Below are 15,728 nucleotides of genomic sequence, written 5' to 3' on the forward strand. Positions count from 1 at the left end.
ATAGTTGTTGCGGATTTCTCATAAATGGCGTTGAAAATTCGGATTGTGTGCTGGAGTGTGCCAGCTGAAGTTGCATAGAAAAGTCCCTCATTTTGACGCAAACTTGCCAGATACGGCTTAGCTTGCCCTTGTTGGGAATAGATGTAAAGCACGGGCTCTAGTTGTCACTGAACTTTCAACCACAATTATAAATGGAGAATAATGAATGATCTTTGACACAAAAGGATGAGTATTGTAGTGTGCCAAAATGAATTGTTAATTGGAGAATAAATTACGAAATTTACATCAGATGACTTATCAAGTTACGCAGAGACTTGGGGAGACTTAGGGAGCATTAGGGAAAAATATTTAAAAAAATAATTTGATAAGACACAAACCCACCAGTGAAGGAAAAGCCTTACAATCTAGGCATCACTGGGTCCCATATCAATAATCCGGGTATCAAAATATGGTAAACAGTCAAACTTCCTCTGACACGTCCCATTACAATATTACTTCAATCCCGCGTTCTTGTTTTCGCACTTTTCCACTGAGAATCTGCCTTCCGTCACCTTCCTTCTCCTTCACAGCCCCCTCCTAATCACTCCGTAAGCCCCCTCTGGCTCTCACCCTCTCCAGCACCCTCTCCCTCCACTGGCCCCTTCAAAATTCCCACCACCTCATCCGCCCACGCCTCAATAGCATCCCACTTCCTAAAATCACCGTACCTCCCACCTCCCACCAACCCACAACAACACCGCAACCAACCTGGCGCATCCCCCTTATCCAACTTCCCACTAAAAAAACCCTCTCCCTTTACCTTCCCTCCTAGCACACCCTCCACCCGCTCCCTAATCCTCCGTTTCTCACTTCGCGCCCATCTCCCCCTCAACCACTTCGGCATCGTCTCCGGCGCCCCGACAGAGAACATGAAAAACGGTTTCGCGTTTAGCGCATTTTTGTTCGCAGTGAGGAAGTTCGAAGCTTCAGGGAGCCAGGCGGCGCCGTGGATAGCGGAGCCGAGAATGATGGCTGTGTAGTTAGAGAGGGAAGATGTGTCGATGTCGTTTAAAGCGTGGACTTCCGTTGGAGGCAATTGTGAGGCGATGCGGGAGGAAATGCGTTCGGCAATTTCGGCAGTGGAGCCGTGGGTGCTGGCGTAGAGGATGAGGATAGGCATTTTCGATGGGTATAGCGGTATTCAACAAGTGTGAGAAAAGGTATTGGAAAATGGGGTATTTATGTTCGCGGTATAGTTTTTGGAAAGAATTTAGTTCTTGCACCGTTCTTGAAAATGAGAACGAGAGGGAAAAAATCGAGCTAGGATAGGTGGTATATTTGTGTTGCGGGGAAGGCTCCCAATTTTGGTGGTATGATGCGGAGATGGAAACACCAGGTTTGCCTCGGTGTGGAGGGTTCTTTGTTGGGAAATTCCGCGATCATCTGATATGCACAGAACGATCGGGATTCCCGCATGTGCATCGATTTCAGATGGTGTGGCCAGATATGTGCATGCATGCTCGGGTTCTTGCAGGTGAAGCAGGACAGCAAGCAATCACGTGTCTTGAAAAAGAAAATAGGTAGTCCTGTGATTCTCGGTTGAGTATGTTTCAAACTGGCTGGTGACACAGAACGTGATTCCGGCTGCTGTAAATCCTTAATAACGTTCCTAAACTTCGTGAGATTGCGGGATGTCCAGCCAGCCTTAATGCACGACCCGTCCCATCTGAGACTCTCAGAACTTATCCCTAGGCTTATTCCATTCCAACTTATCAGCAAGCATATCCCAAACCGGCTCGGCACCCGCACGACTCACACTCCTTAGTCCCGCCGTTACGAACGGTAAGAGTCTGCCAAATTGCTCGTTGATTTGGGTCAGTGTGTTCGAGCTCACCTCCTCAGCTCTCGCCTCCCCAGATGCATTGTAGTCGTCGGGGTGTACTTCGTTATCTGATGAATCCGAGGAGAGATTTTCAACGAGAGGTATGAAGCTCTTCCTCCTTGAGAGGGTCTTGGCTGTCTTAGTCGGGCTCTTTGGTGGTCGTTCCAACCGTGCTTTGGCGGTTAGATCTTTCAGCCTAACTTTCGCTTGAATATCAGAGAAATGGATGCATAGATCTAATATTGATACGATCGCTCGGTGAATGGGCTTAAGGTTCTGGGAGAGGAGCGCTTGTTCCTGTAGCCTTGCGAGATATTTGAGATGGATGTCAGACATCTCATCGATATCTTCTGCCTTCTCCATGCCAGCAATCATGGTCTGCGTTGATAGTGCAATGACAGTCTCTGTAAGATATGAGCGGAGAATGTCAGAAAACCACATGAGTCGGAGACGAAGTTTGTAGCTTAGCTGGCTCGAATGGTCGTCATTGGATCGTGTGAAATCTTCCCATGCCACCCTTTGCAACAGATATTTGGCACGGTAGGTTTGCAGCAGAAAGGTAAAGATCTGTTGGTAAATAGGAATCGATGATCGCTGGATGATGTTCATGACCGGCCAAGGAAGCTATCGCATGTTAGCGCTACACTTGGTTGAATAAGAACGACATACTGCATAGTCCATCGAAATGCTCTTTAGCAGCTTGACTGATCGACCATGATCTTTGATATGGGCCGTCCGCACTACCAATCTTTCCAAGTCGGAAGAGACAAAGATGGTGGCGAAAATGCCGCGAGCTAACTCGGTCAAGAGGTATCGATCATTCCATCCCCTTCGTCTCGAGTCCATACGTTCGAAAATAGCATCCGCAAAGTCTTGAAAGACAGATCCATCTGCCGAGAGATACAAGTGATGAAACACGGTGAAGATCCGAAAAAGACCGCATTCCGAGAAGAGGTGCTGGCGCAACACAGTGGAAGCAAGGGAGAACTTGTTCTCTATCCACCGCTCGAATGCGGCCTCGAATAGGTCTGAGAATGGTGACAGTGGCAACTCCGAGGAGGTCCCACACAGAGTCTCATAATCGAGTTTGGGTTCCGGCCCAGAAGAAGCTAGACTAGCTCCATAAATACCAAATTCCTTAAGGAACACCACGCTCTTTCCAGTGTTGAAGATTTTCCCCGCCGCAGGTTGAAGGAAATTTGGAGAGCGAAGCGCATTCCCTTGTCCTCGACGGAGTACGTATCGATCATGCCAGAGCGATGATACTTCACTCCCCGAGTCACTCTCAAAAACGAAGAAGGTCTCATCATTGGTTCCAAGTTCGCCAGACTCCATCCACTTCCTGATCGGCTTCAAGTAGGTTTGGAGACATTCAAAGAAGATCTTGGACAAGAACTCAAAGACGTCGAATTCTAAGGTCATCTGAGCAATACCAGCGCGGTCAAATAGCGTCTCGAGATGAGCGAAGGGGTTCACAAGAAGTAAAGGCTCAATGTCCGCCACTAGCTGCGCTAGCTGGAGTAAAGGTCTAGAGGCTGTGCGTACTTCGTGGTGCAGTTCAAGCAGGCTCACTGCTATCGGAGTATCTGGAACTAAATATTTTTGTTGTAATGAGGCAAGGTATTGATCGTAGCTTCCCAGCCTAGCTTTGATGGCAGCTTCGAAGGTCTGGATAAGCGGAAGCGAGGAACCTCGGCGGGTCCACTGACGAAGACGATAAAGATCTCTCCCAATATCGGCCAATTGAGAAAGGAGGTCTTCGATGGTTGTCGTGATAGCATGGCTGAAGTTATACTTTTGGCAGACGCGAATGCTGCCATTCTTTGCATTGCTAAGGTAGAGGGATGTCGGGAGCCCCGATAGCATAAAGAGTGTCTCTCTGATCGCTTGCAATTCTGTGATTGCGATTTTCTGAAGGTCTTCCTCAGGCCTAGCTTTCCAAAACTGCGCCTTGGTGATCTCTTCAATAGCATCTGTTTCCACTGCGATCACACAGGATTCTGGATCAAATGTGTCATCTTTATCGATGCTGGACGCTGGAGAATCCTCCTTGTCGCCCCGCCCTCCGCGGATCTTTGGAGCTCTCTCCTCCTCGGATGATTCTGCCGCGTAGTCCACATCCTTCCATATCTCTTCATCACTGTATGGATCGTCTGCGACAATCTCCGCCCACGTCAGTGGTGGAGGCGATGGAGGAGGTCTGAGCAGGTCCAAAGCCTCCACTTGAGAGTTCTCTACTGGCCGATCTGAGAGCTGCAAGAGCAATGAGAGATATTCCGGTATCCACTTGTTGGGCACGGTTTGGAGTTCCTTGATACGCTTGTCGAGCGCGTCCGCGAGATCATCCCGGTTCAGGACTCGAAATTTCTCGTCCAACCCGTTAAAGCTGGCCTCCACGTCGAACTGATTCGTCCGAACATACTGATGTGCTCGCAGACCCTGCTTCGCAACATCTTTGGCGTGCTTGTAGGCCTGTCGGTTGGTCTCCGGATCGAATTTGACTATTGACTGAATCAAGTCCTCAGTCAGGGCACCAATCTTTGCGTTCTGCGCCATGCTGACAGCAACCTCGATCCTCACCAAGGCGCACGACGGAGATTCCAAAACCTCATGCAAGGTCGGAAGTAGTGAGACGCGCTCAGTGTTGTTCTGACCGAGGCCCGTGCTCTTACCGTTTGTGGCTAACGTACCTTGGAGGTATTACGTAGGCATGGTCACTGGCCCGGGCGCGAATTCACAGGAACAGGAGTCGCCGCGCAAGGGAATATAGAAGAAGTCTGACTCCTCCTATCGCACTCTTGCCATCCCTCGCAATGGCGCTTCCAAAGAGTATGCGGGTGCTCGCCGCACTTACTCTGTGTATTTTCTTCTATATGGTCCTTCAAATCTTCAAGACACCTGCCGAGCTACACCCCCCGTCTCCACCAGCGACGAAGCTCCAGGAATGGGACCACGACCCGCAATTAGATCGTATGGACAACGCCACCACTTTGGAGGGAATTGGGCTGCTGACACCCGCAAATAGCGTCTGGAGAACCCCCAGAACCCTTACGGCGAGTCGAGGGTGACAACTATGAACCCAACAACGCCAACAGCGCTCGCATCAACGCTACGATCCTCAGCCTGGTACGCAACTCGGAAGTAGAAGACTTGCTAAAGAGCATGCGCGACCTCGAGCGGACATGGAATCACAAGTTCAATTATCCGTGGACATTCTTCAACGACGAGCCGTTCACAGACGAGTTCAAGAAGAAGACTCGTGCGGCGACCAAGGCGGAGGTGCGGTATGGTGCGTACCATCATACTATCCCCCGCCAACTGGCAGAGCGGATGCTAACATAATCCCGCCCCTAGAGCTCGTCCCCAAGGAGCACTGGGACATCCCGTCCTGGATCAACATGGACCTCTTCCACGAATCCGTCTCCCTTCTAGAAGAGCAAAAAGTGCAGTACATGGCCAAAGTCTCCTACCACCAAATGTGCCGGTGGAACAGCGGCATGTTCTCTGAGCACCCCTCCCTCGCAAACGTGCAATACTACTGGCGGGTTGAGCCCAACGTGCATTTCTTCTGCGACATCGACTACGACGTCTTCCGGTGGATGCAAGACCACAACAAAACCTACGGCTTCAATATCAACATTTTCGATTCTCCCGAGAGCGTCGCAACACTCTGGCCTGAGACCCAGAAGTTCGTCGAGGATCATAAGGATTATGTGCATCCGAATAACGCAAGAGAGTGGTTAGAGGATAGTCAGAAGCGGCCGGAGAATCATCAGAAAGCAAACGGATACTCGACGTGCCATTTCTGGTCGAACTTCGAGATCGGAGACTTGAGTTTCTGGCGGAGTAAGAAGTACAGAGATTACTTCGACCATCTGGATCGCGCAGGCGGCTTCTTCTATGAGCGCTGGGGGGATGCGCCAGTGCATAGCGTTGCCCTGGGGTTGTTTGAGGACAGAAGCAAGATCCATTGGTAAGCCCCGTCAGGGCCCTCGCTCTTTCCTCTCAAGACATTTGTGTCTAATAGGACCCTAGGTTCCGAGACATCGGCTACCAACACATTCCCTTCTTCAACTGTCCCAACAGCCCCAAATGCTCCGGCTGCGTCACCGGCCGCTTCACCGACGGCGAAAAATGGCTGAACAGGGAAGACTGTCGTCCGCTGTGGTTTAAATACGTCGGCATGGATTAGCCGACCTCCCCTCAATCTGATATCAAAATGAATGGTTAGTAGCCAGCGCTGCGGGCGTCTTTGGGGCTGGCTACCTCGCGGGTCGGCGAGTCGCGAGCAAGAGAAGGAAAAGCGGGTGTAAATGCATGCTTCACTTCTCCTGCACATTTTATCTGCACTGACGCGAGATGAATTGGAACTGGCTTGTATAGATCTGGGTCCAGAAACGCATAATGGGATTGCACGACGGAATGGTGTTTGGCGTTCATAAGATTGGAGCATTTGAGCGTTTGTATACTACGTGTTGAGGAAATGATATCTCGTTGCGTGGGGGTACTGCGATATGAGCACAGTTTGTGGTTTGACACCACATTCGCACCCTATCCTCCTTTGGTAGAAGAGTTAGACACTTGCGAAATCCAGAGACTTCACATGTAGGGCAATGTGCTTATCATGCATCCAACAGGAAAGAAATTCTATACATCAGCTACAGCGGGATACCGCTCTCACCCTTCTTCTCGCCAAGTACCAGCTCCAAGAGCAACACAGACTCAATACATACCCATCCCCCGTCATTGCTCACAAAAGGAAAATCCCCAATACTGATACAGCGTACCTTATCCCTCCCCCTCCCCGTCTCCTTTTCCCATCCTTCTAAAGCAAGTTAAAACCGAAATGACCACCGCATCTACAATTGAATGGGTACGCGAGCTTTCTTGTGTATTTGTATTTGTGTCTGTGTCTGGATCCAGTGGGGAGGGATGTCGGACGTGTTGAAGGGTGCGTCTATTCAGGATACATGGTCTCCTTCAAGGGAATGCCGAGTTCTTCGCGTATCCCTTCGAGGTCTTGCAGGTATTCTTCGTATTGGCTCTTGTTTTCGACTTTGAATTTGATGCCTAGCGGGGACGGGTTAGTAAGCATGCGGAATGAGGCAGGGCCAGGTGATTCGCCAGAAATTGAGGGGATTTGTAGAGAAATGGTAACTTTAAAGCGGTAGGTAGAATACTATGGTATAGAGGATGGTGATGATGATACGCACCCTCAAAAACACGCACGGCGGAGGGGAAGTCGTTCACCCGTCTAGCAGCCCGCAGTGCGGAAACAATGACGGAAGGTGAGGGGACGAGGTCGTAGGCGAAGCAGTTGTTCAAATTTCGCTGTCCACACGTCAGCTTCTTATCCGTGTAGTTTATCTCAATCACCAACGCCGAGCTTGGTAGGTCATAGCCGGACAGCTCCGGGAACTTGCGTGAGAAACATACCTGGAGCTCGAAGACGTCATTGACCTTGTCAAACTCCTTCTCGTATCTGCCCAGAAGGCACACTAGTCAGCAGATATTCACTTAGAAAGCCCAATTGAGCTCAATGGCTCCACCAGCTCCCCTCGGGAGCCCCATCCTCCTCGGGCCGGCAATGCCATCCCAACAGTGCGGCATACCTGGCAGTAAACTCCTCAAACGTCTCCTCGGCGTGAGCATCGCTGCTTCTCACGGCGGACTGCGAAAAGGCTCGCTGCGCGCTCCAGGCGACGGGCCCGACTCGGCTGGCCGGAACTCGCACACCCACTCGACTGACCTTCGAGACGGCACGCACGAAGGACATGGCTCGTTACAATGGCGGCACCACGAGCTGCGGAGGGCGTAGGTGGATCCGTCGGGCGGGAATGGGAGGCTGCTGCGGCTTGCTGGTGCTGGACGGTGTCGTTGGGGGTGAAGTAGAGGGAGGTTCCTGCACGAGCTAGGTTTTGCTGCTGGGTTGTGGTGGACTGACACGGTTGGAAATAAGCGTGCCAAGACGCTGGGAAGTGGAAGCGGGAGCGCCCGATCAGAGCTTCTGCTTCCCGTTCCTGGCCGCGCCTCAACCTCATCAACGACATTATGGCACGCAGGACCGTCGCACATCGCTCGTCTCAAGAATATATGGGTAAGTTGGGCGAGCGAGGTACGCTGGCGTGGAGTATATCTAGTATTATATATCGGAACGCATGCTGCAGTCTCTCCCAACCCACTCAAATTTGCTCACCAGCGTATGTCCTAGGAATACAGCCTATGCTCGACAAACTCCACCTGCAATACCCTACATGTCGCTTTAGAAGTGTGGGGTATTCAGCGCCATGACGCAGAGCAGTCCCGCAATGAGGCCTGCGCACGGCAACGTGAGCACCCAGCCCATGAAGATGAACGCGAGTTGTCGCCAATTCACTGCTCCGAGGTCATAGTTCATCAATGCCACTCCCATGGCAGAGCCCGTCAGGCATTGTGTTGTCGACACTGGCAGCCCGAGCCTACTTGCCAGCAACACCGTAATCGCCGCTCCCAGCTCCACCGCAAAGCCGCGGGTGGGTGACATCTGCGTGATCTTGTTACCGAGCGCCCGCATGATGTGGTGGCCGTAGAACCAGAATCCAAGACCCAGGAGCAAGCCAGCAACCACGAGGAACCAGATTGGGGTTGGTGATCTGGTTTTCACTACCCCGGCTTTATACGTTTCGTATACGGCCGCCCATGGCACTATTGTTTTCAGTATTTTCTAAGACGGGAACACCAGGAGGGTGAAGCTTACCGACAGCATTAGCGACGTCGTTTGAACCGTGTGCTATAGACATCATCATGGCGGATATGACTTGGCAGTAAGTCCACAAGTGTTCGACTCGATCATCATACCGGTGAGCTCGGGCATGGATAGCTCGCAGAAGCTCCGAGTCGTGGGTAATAACGTCGCGGGTAACACCTGCGAATTTCAATCGCAAGTCATTTTCAAAAGTAGCAATTACTTACCCTGCAACAATCCGAACTTGAAGTAACCCCACCATTTCTGAGCGTTCCCCCACGACAGGTGTTGGACAGGACCGATAAAATGTTCGTAAGGTTCCGATTTGCGCCTGTGCTTGAGTGGCGCGATGGTAGAGGGATCTTCTTCCGCCTGTTTTGCGAGCTGGGCCGCCTTCTCTAGATCAGAGAGAGCAGGTACAGTTCCATGTGCAGTTCCCTTCTCTGGCTCCAGGGGCCTGGGTGGCGTCGAGGTTTTAGTTATGCCGTCGCCTTGAGGAGAGATCTGCTGCCTACGCAGGTTCTCGCCATCCTTTGTTCCGGCGCGGACATCTCCATAGGCGTCTTCGTAGTAGTTTTCAACGTATTGCTCACCCTTCCCCGGGAATAAAAGGGGTGGGTTCTCTTTCAAGAGCATTGGGCCAAGGATGACATGCCAAATCCGAACCCGAGGGTCCTTGTAGACCAACTTCCGCTTGAAAAACGGGGTGAAGAAGACGTAGCATATCAGCAGACAGCCAAAGAAGACACCTAAAATAATCCCAGCCGCCTTACCAGCTCCAAATTCCTCAAGGGAAGGGGCAGTAGGAGCTTCGACGACTATGAAGAGGGCAAGAATGGCGCCAGTCATCGCGAAGTAGAACGGTATAAGCCGCATCGCCCATTCAAAAGGAGCCTTGCGTTCAAGAACCGAGTACTTCAGAGACCCAAATATGAGAGCTGAGAATCCAGCAGCGATTAAAGGAGCAATGCCCCAGGAAGCAGCAACCTGAGAAACGGACCCGTCTGTCCATTCCCACTTGATGCTGGCCCCTGATGCAAATCCGACACCAATCAAGGCCCCGAGAACAGTTTGGGTAGTTGATACTGGCATTCCCACGCCAGTCGCAAACACTAGCCAGGTGGCGCTTCCCACTTCAGCACAACCCATTGCGAGCATCAGTGCTCCGGGATGGCCAGTACCTTCTCGGAATCGATCGATAGAGATGATACCGTTTTTAATAGTTGAAGTAACGCGAGCCCCAAGACCGACGGCCCCCGCAAACTCTGTGAGGATGGAGAGGAAGCCATCTTGCGGCATAGTCAAAGTCTTTGCAGCAACAGAAGCTAAAAGACTGTCAACTCCATCACCACCAAGGGCAGCAAAGTGTTAGCTTACTGGCATACGAATTGGCGACATCGTTTGCACCATTACCAAAAGCAGAGAAAACAAAGGCAATAGTGGTGATAGCCAGGATCCAGTCATATTTCACAGTAATTGGTGCCATGTTAACCAATGATTTAGGAGAGATGAGTGTGGAACTTGGTAGTTTTGATTGTCAAATTTGAAATCCAGGCACCTGGGTACAGCTGCAGCATCTTTATACGGAACACCTGCACAACACGTTCGCGATGCACGCCGATCCAAAAAGCTGAGTCCCATGGGTCAAGGACTCGCCAAGAGCGGAGATCTATTATGCACAGCTTCCAGCCTCGAATATCCCGGGCCTTATCACGCTCAACTCGTGTGGTTGGTCTCAAGGCCTCTTCAGATGTTAGTACACACCAATTCAAATCAAGAAGTACCCCTGCGAGCTTCCGCCGACTTGGCGCCGAGGGCGGGCCAAGCCCTCTATCACCTTGTCCTCTCTTAGATTCAACACCCTAGGAACAGTTGCTAACGAATGAGCAGACGGTCTGGGAGCACGTTTTCAATCGTAGGTTACCGTTACTGTTGCTAACTGCAAATTTGTCCCGTTTTGCGCCCCACTTTTCGTCCATTGATAAAGCCGAAGCAGATATTGTTCGAAACAGATGGTGGTGAGAACGACACTGACGGTAGGTATTGAGTTAATTTCCGCTGTGCCCCCTGCTGTGTGAGCTTGCTTTTTCAGGAGGTGTCATTCCCTTTGTTTAGGTAGCTACAACTCTTCTCCCGGACTTTCGAGGAATTTTGCCGACTGTTTTGATTGCTGGCTTTACTGCCTTTCGATTTTGAATATGGATTAGTAGGAGCAGGCCATCTTCGTCTGCTTGAATCTCGCACGGGATATGAGCTTTTTCACTTCTGTCCCGTTCACATTGTCAACAGTGTTGCAGACCAACTGCTAGCTCTTGGCCAGTCCCAGGATCATATAGACCTAAGAATCTCAGAGCAGCGCGGAAACGTAGAATTTCATGGAGCGTTCTTCCCTTCGTGAAATGGAAGAAGATATGAATACCCATCGAAGAAATCATATACTTCTTCATTTGCAGCACACCTAGCTAGAAGCGAGAATGCTCTGTTTCTGTTTTACTAAGGCCTACGTCCACTTCCCAATCTTCAACTAGCTGAGCCAATCAGATCAGGGAGATCGGCCTGCGACGGCGCACTGCCACAGCGCCACAGATTGAGACCCCTCCAAAAACTTTGGTACAAAAAATCTGCCCCACCATCAGCCCGCGATCGGGCACGCCTCACTCTTCTTTGGCCGCTCTTTGAAGCCTTCAACACCATCTCGATATGTCACCCTCAAAGGATCCGTATCTTATCTTACCGGGCTCTCTCGCCTACTCAGACTTCCGCCTCAAGCGACTTGCCCAGGCCATTGGAGCTGTCGACGTGCGCGCCATCTGGATTCATTTCATCAATCCACTAAAAGAACTGAGTAAGGACGAACTAAAGACGCTGGAGCAGATACTGCATTACGGGGACTATCCAGATGGCCAGGATCGCCTTTCTCAGACCCTCATCGACGCAGTTCATCGCAGCGACGAGCCCCGAGATGCTAACACCGTATTGTTCTACATCAGTCCTCGCGCCGGAACCATCTCGCCATGGAGCTCGCTTGCCTCCATGATCGCAAAAACATGTACGCTGGAAAATGCCGTGAAGCGCATCGAACGTGGAATGGTCATCGCCGCAGCCTTCGACAAGCCTCTCGACGCGGACTCGATACCACACCCAGACTCGCTTCACGATCGAATGACACAGACAATTGGCCGCCATGTACCCGACCTCAACCTCATATTCGGTGAACATGAACCCGCGCAGGCTACGAGTATCAGTTTCGAGGAATACAGTAGTCCGCAGGCAGCGCTAGAACATGCGAACCGTGAGCTCGGCTTGGCCATGGATAAGTCTGAGATTGACTACCTTGTGGAGGCATACACCCTGGAGCTGAAGAGAGGGCCTGTAGATGTAGAGCTGTTCATGTTCGCCCAAGTCAACTCGGAGCATTGCAGGCACAAACAATTCAATGCCGACTTCACCATCGATGGCATGCGGAAGCCGTACTCGCTCTTCGGAATGATACGGAACACACATCAACGGCACCCCGAGCATGTTGTAAGCGCGTACAGTGACAATGCTGCCGTTCTACAGGGAGAACACGCCAGCTTCTGGGCACCGAATCATCTCACAGGTGAATGGCATGAAACCAAAGAGACGGTCCATATCCTGTGCAAAGTGGAGACACACAATCATCCTACAGCCGTATCACCATTCCCCGGGGCTGCGACTGGCTCAGGTGGCGAGATTCGAGATGAGGGTGCTGTAGGCCGGGGCTCCAAACCAAAGGCCGGCTTGGCCGGATTCACTGTTTCCGATCTACTAATCCCTGGATTCGAACAGGCTTGGGAATTGAGAGATGTTGGGAAACCGTTACATATCGCAAGCAGTCTCGATATCATGCTTGATGCGCCAATTGGCAGTGCTACCTTTAACAATGAATTTGGCCGGCCTTGTACCATCGGCTACTTCAGGACTCTACTCACGAGAGTCTTCACGAATGAAAAGGAGACAGAAATCCGAGGCTACCATAAGCCAATCATGATCGCCGGTGGTGTTGGAACAGTTCGGCCCCAACACGCTCTTAAGGACCCCGATATCGTTCCCCCAGGTTCACATCTCCTGGTCATTGGTGGGCCTGCAATGCTGATCGGCTTGGGGGGTGGTGCTGCATCCAGTATTCAATCTGGTGAAGGCAAGGTAGACCTGGATTTTGCCAGTGTGCAGAGAGGCAATCCAGAAGTCCAGAGAAGGGCTCAGGAAGTCATCGATCATTGCCGATCTATGGGTGACAAGAACCCAATACTCTTCATTCACGATGTTGGGGCGGGAGGTCTTTCGAATGCACTCCCCGAACTTGTCCATGATTCAGGGCTCGGTGCGGTCTTCGAACTTCGAGAAGTTGATAGTGCCGATAGAGGCATGAGCCCTTTGCAGGTATGGTGCAATGAAGCTCAAGAACGTTATGTTCTCGCAGTTGGACCACAAGATCTGGACCTGTTCAAGGCCATCTGCAACCGAGAGCGATGTGGATACTCTGTCGTAGGGAAAGCTAAGCAGGAGCAACGTCTCGTCCTAACAGATAGAGACTCGAAGGATCATCCAACTCCAATCGATCTACCAATGCCGATCTTGTTTGGAAAGCCTCCAAAGATGTCCCGAATCGTCGATTCCAGGAAACTCAGACTGCCTGCCTTTGACAGCAGTCTATCAATCTATATCCCAGATACCTCAAAAGACGGACTGATCAGAGAATCCACCGACAGAGTGCTGGCTCTTCCAGCGGTAGGATCAAAGTCATTCTTAATTACCATTGGAGACCGCACTGTCGGAGGACTTACAGTACGTGACCAAATGGTCGGTAAGTGGCAGGTCCCTGTCTCGGACGTTTCAGTGACTGCAACATCGTTGATGTCGGGCGTGAGAACCGGAGAGGCTATGGCTATGGGAGAGAAGCCTACCCTTGCACTTATTTCCCCTGCTGCTTCAGCTCGGATGGCTGTTGCAGAATCGTTGATGAACCTGGCGGCTGCGAGCTGTTTCGATAGGCTATCAAGAATCAGGTTGTCAGCCAATTGGATGTCAGCTAGCAGCCATCCGGGAGAAGGCGCCGCACTCTACGAAGCTGTCGAAGCAATTGGACTCGGTCTCTGTCCAAGACTAGGTATATCTATACCTGTCGGAAAGGACTCTATGAGCATGAAAATGAAGTGGTCCGATCCAGAGACGAAAGCAGCAAAGGAAGTCACTGCTCCTATGACATTGGTCATCACTGCGTTTGCTCCAGTAGAGAGAATCGATCGGACATGGACCCCTGCCCTCGAACGATTGGAAGATGTCGGTGAAACGATCTTGCTTTTCGTGGACCTAGCAGAAGGCAGGAAACACATGGGTGGATCTGCTTTAGCTCAGACATTCAGCCAGGTGGGAGACGAAGCACCTGATGTGTATGACCCGGATGTGCTTAAGGATTTCTACGATGCCATTGAGCAACTGCACGAGTCAGGCGTTGTCTTGGCCTACCATGACAGGTCCGACGGAGGACTGTTTACCACTTTGGTGGAAATGATGTTCGCTGGCCGATGCGGACTGGAAGTCATGCTGGATGGCATCTGCCGATCAAGCGACCCTAAGGACGTGATTGAGACCCTCTTCAACGAAGAATTAGGGGCTGTCTTCCAGGTGAGAAAAGAAGATGAGATTGGCTTCATCCGTTGTTTCGCTACTTGCGGTCCACCTCCAGGCATGATCAAGAAGATTGGGCGCGTTCCAGCATCCTCAAAACAAGAAATCTCTTTCCGCTTCGGCACACAGACTGTCTATCGAAATACTCGACAATCGCTCCAACAGAGGTGGGCAGCGACATCACATCAGCTTCAACGACTGCGTGACAATCCAGAGTGCGCAGATACGGAATTTTTGAATATCCTGGATGATAAAGACCCAGGTCTATCCTACAGACTCTCATTTAATCCAAAGGACAATGTCCTTCCGTTCAAGACAACCATCTCGTCCGCATTCTCGGCTAAGCCAAGAGTAGCTATCCTTAGGGAAGAGGGAGTGAACGGGCAAGCTGAGATGGCATTCGCCTTCCATATGGCAGGATTCGCAGCTGTGGATGTACATATGACTGATATCATATCTGGACGCGAATCGCTCGCAAGATATGTTGGTCTCGCAGCCTGCGGTGGCTTCTCATACGGCGATGTCTTAGGCGCTGGCCAAGGCTGGGCGAAGTCCGTCCTCCTCCATCCAAACACTAGGAAAGAGTTCGAGCAGTTCTTTCAACGACCTGATACCTTCACCCTCGGCGTCTGTAACGGCTGCCAATTTCTCTCCAAACTCAAAGGGCTCATCCCAGGAGCAAATCTCTGGCCGAGCTTCGAACGCAACACGAGCGAGCAGTACGAAGCCCGTGTCTGCATGGTCGAAGTCCTAGATCCCAAAGGCCCTGGAAAAGAACCAAGCGTTTTCCTACACGGCATGAATGGCTCCACTCTCCCCATCGTCACCGCCCACGGAGAAGGCCGTGCAACATTCCCGTCGTCGGTTTCATCTACAGCCACGCCTGAAGCGTTATATGACGAGGGGCTTGTGAGCTTTCGATATGTGGACAACTATGGCACGCCCACGGAAAGGTATCCCTTCAATCCTAATGGTAGTCCACAGGGAGTTACGGGTGTGAGAAGTAAGAATGGCAGAGTGCTGGCGCTGATGCCGCATCCTGAGAGGACGATTTTGAGGGAGGTAGCGAGCTGGATTCCAAGGGGAAGGATGGAGGAGTGGGGAGAATTGGGGCCGTGGAGTAGGTTGTTTAGGAGTGCGAGGAGGTGGGTGGGGTAGACAGGCTTCGATGCAATTTTCGATGCAGAAAGGGAGGCTGCTTTGTTAATATCTTGTTGTGTTCGTCAAAAAGTTTCTTGTAGTCTCAATAGATACGGAAGTTTGACTGATTTCCAAGATCTAAAGTGACAATGGCAGGACCAGACAGAGATTCTGAGGGTTCTTCTGCGTTGAGAGGGATCCTAAGCTGCTTTCCCGGTTGAGTCTGAAACGTCTCTGAGAGACATGTTTACTCACTATCTATAGCAACGAACATCCAAAACCGCGGCAGTGAGAAACAGCAACACGTGACGGTCTCGCGGCTTCCTCCTTTGCTGATTGGACGGAAGTACA

The 15,728-nt window shown here is 51.3% G+C and overlaps 6 protein-coding genes across 6 annotated transcripts; 2 read left to right on the forward strand and 4 right to left on the reverse strand.

Moving 5' to 3' along the window:
* Positions 1-317: 317 nt before the first annotated feature.
* BDR25DRAFT_305367 (flavo protein) lies at positions 318-1,285 on the reverse strand. Its single transcript, XM_033690399.1, has one exon. It carries the CDS (start codon positions 1,157-1,159, stop codon positions 581-583), a length of 579 nt encoding a protein of 192 aa, XP_033544825.1. The 5' UTR covers positions 1,160-1,285; the 3' UTR covers positions 318-580.
* A 288-nt stretch (positions 1,286-1,573) lies between these two features.
* Positions 1,574-4,458, reverse strand: BDR25DRAFT_344691 (uncharacterized protein). Its single transcript, XM_033693966.1, has 2 exons — positions 2,531-4,458; positions 1,574-2,485 (listed from the first exon to the last, which is right to left on the reverse strand). The coding sequence occupies exons 1-2, from the start codon at positions 4,415-4,417 to the stop codon at positions 1,715-1,717; spliced, it is 2,658 nt and encodes an 885-aa protein (XP_033544826.1). The 5' UTR covers positions 4,418-4,458; the 3' UTR covers positions 1,574-1,714.
* A 171-nt stretch (positions 4,459-4,629) lies between these two features.
* BDR25DRAFT_60940 (glycosyl transferase) lies at positions 4,630-6,264 on the forward strand. Its single transcript, XM_033698816.1, has 4 exons — positions 4,630-4,831; positions 4,887-5,150; positions 5,216-5,834; positions 5,897-6,264. Exons 1-4 carry the CDS (start codon positions 4,675-4,677, stop codon positions 6,051-6,053), a joined length of 1,197 nt encoding a protein of 398 aa, XP_033544827.1. The 5' UTR covers positions 4,630-4,674; the 3' UTR covers positions 6,054-6,264.
* Positions 6,265-6,368: 104 nt separating this feature from the next.
* BDR25DRAFT_266448 (cytochrome c oxidase subunit VI) lies at positions 6,369-7,950 on the reverse strand. Its single transcript, XM_033686988.1, has 4 exons — positions 7,474-7,950; positions 7,298-7,343; positions 7,075-7,192; positions 6,369-6,931 (listed from the first exon to the last, which is right to left on the reverse strand). The coding sequence occupies exons 1-4, from the start codon at positions 7,635-7,637 to the stop codon at positions 6,819-6,821; spliced, it is 441 nt and encodes a 146-aa protein (XP_033544828.1). The 5' UTR covers positions 7,638-7,950; the 3' UTR covers positions 6,369-6,818.
* A 173-nt stretch (positions 7,951-8,123) lies between these two features.
* Positions 8,124-10,071, reverse strand: BDR25DRAFT_374301 (phosphate-repressible phosphate permease; the record flags this gene model as incomplete). The annotated part of the gene is made up of 5 exons (XM_033697323.1): positions 8,124-8,545; positions 8,598-8,765; positions 8,813-8,921; positions 9,006-9,910; positions 9,963-10,071. The coding sequence occupies 5 exons, from the start codon at positions 10,069-10,071 to the stop codon at positions 8,124-8,126; spliced, it is 1,713 nt and encodes a 570-aa protein (XP_033544829.1).
* A 1,166-nt stretch (positions 10,072-11,237) lies between these two features.
* BDR25DRAFT_305371 (phosphoribosylformylglycinamidine synthase) lies at positions 11,238-15,431 on the forward strand. Its single transcript, XM_033690400.1, has one exon. It carries the CDS (start codon positions 11,286-11,288, stop codon positions 15,393-15,395), a length of 4,110 nt encoding a protein of 1,369 aa, XP_033544830.1. The 5' UTR covers positions 11,238-11,285; the 3' UTR covers positions 15,396-15,431.
* The last annotated feature ends 297 nt before the right edge of the window (positions 15,432-15,728 follow it).

The sequence above is a fragment of the Lindgomyces ingoldianus genome, assembly GCF_010093535.1.
Source record: "Lindgomyces ingoldianus strain ATCC 200398 unplaced genomic scaffold BDR25scaffold_27, whole genome shotgun sequence".
Taxonomy (NCBI): Eukaryota; Fungi; Ascomycota; class Dothideomycetes; order Pleosporales; family Lindgomycetaceae; genus Lindgomyces; species Lindgomyces ingoldianus.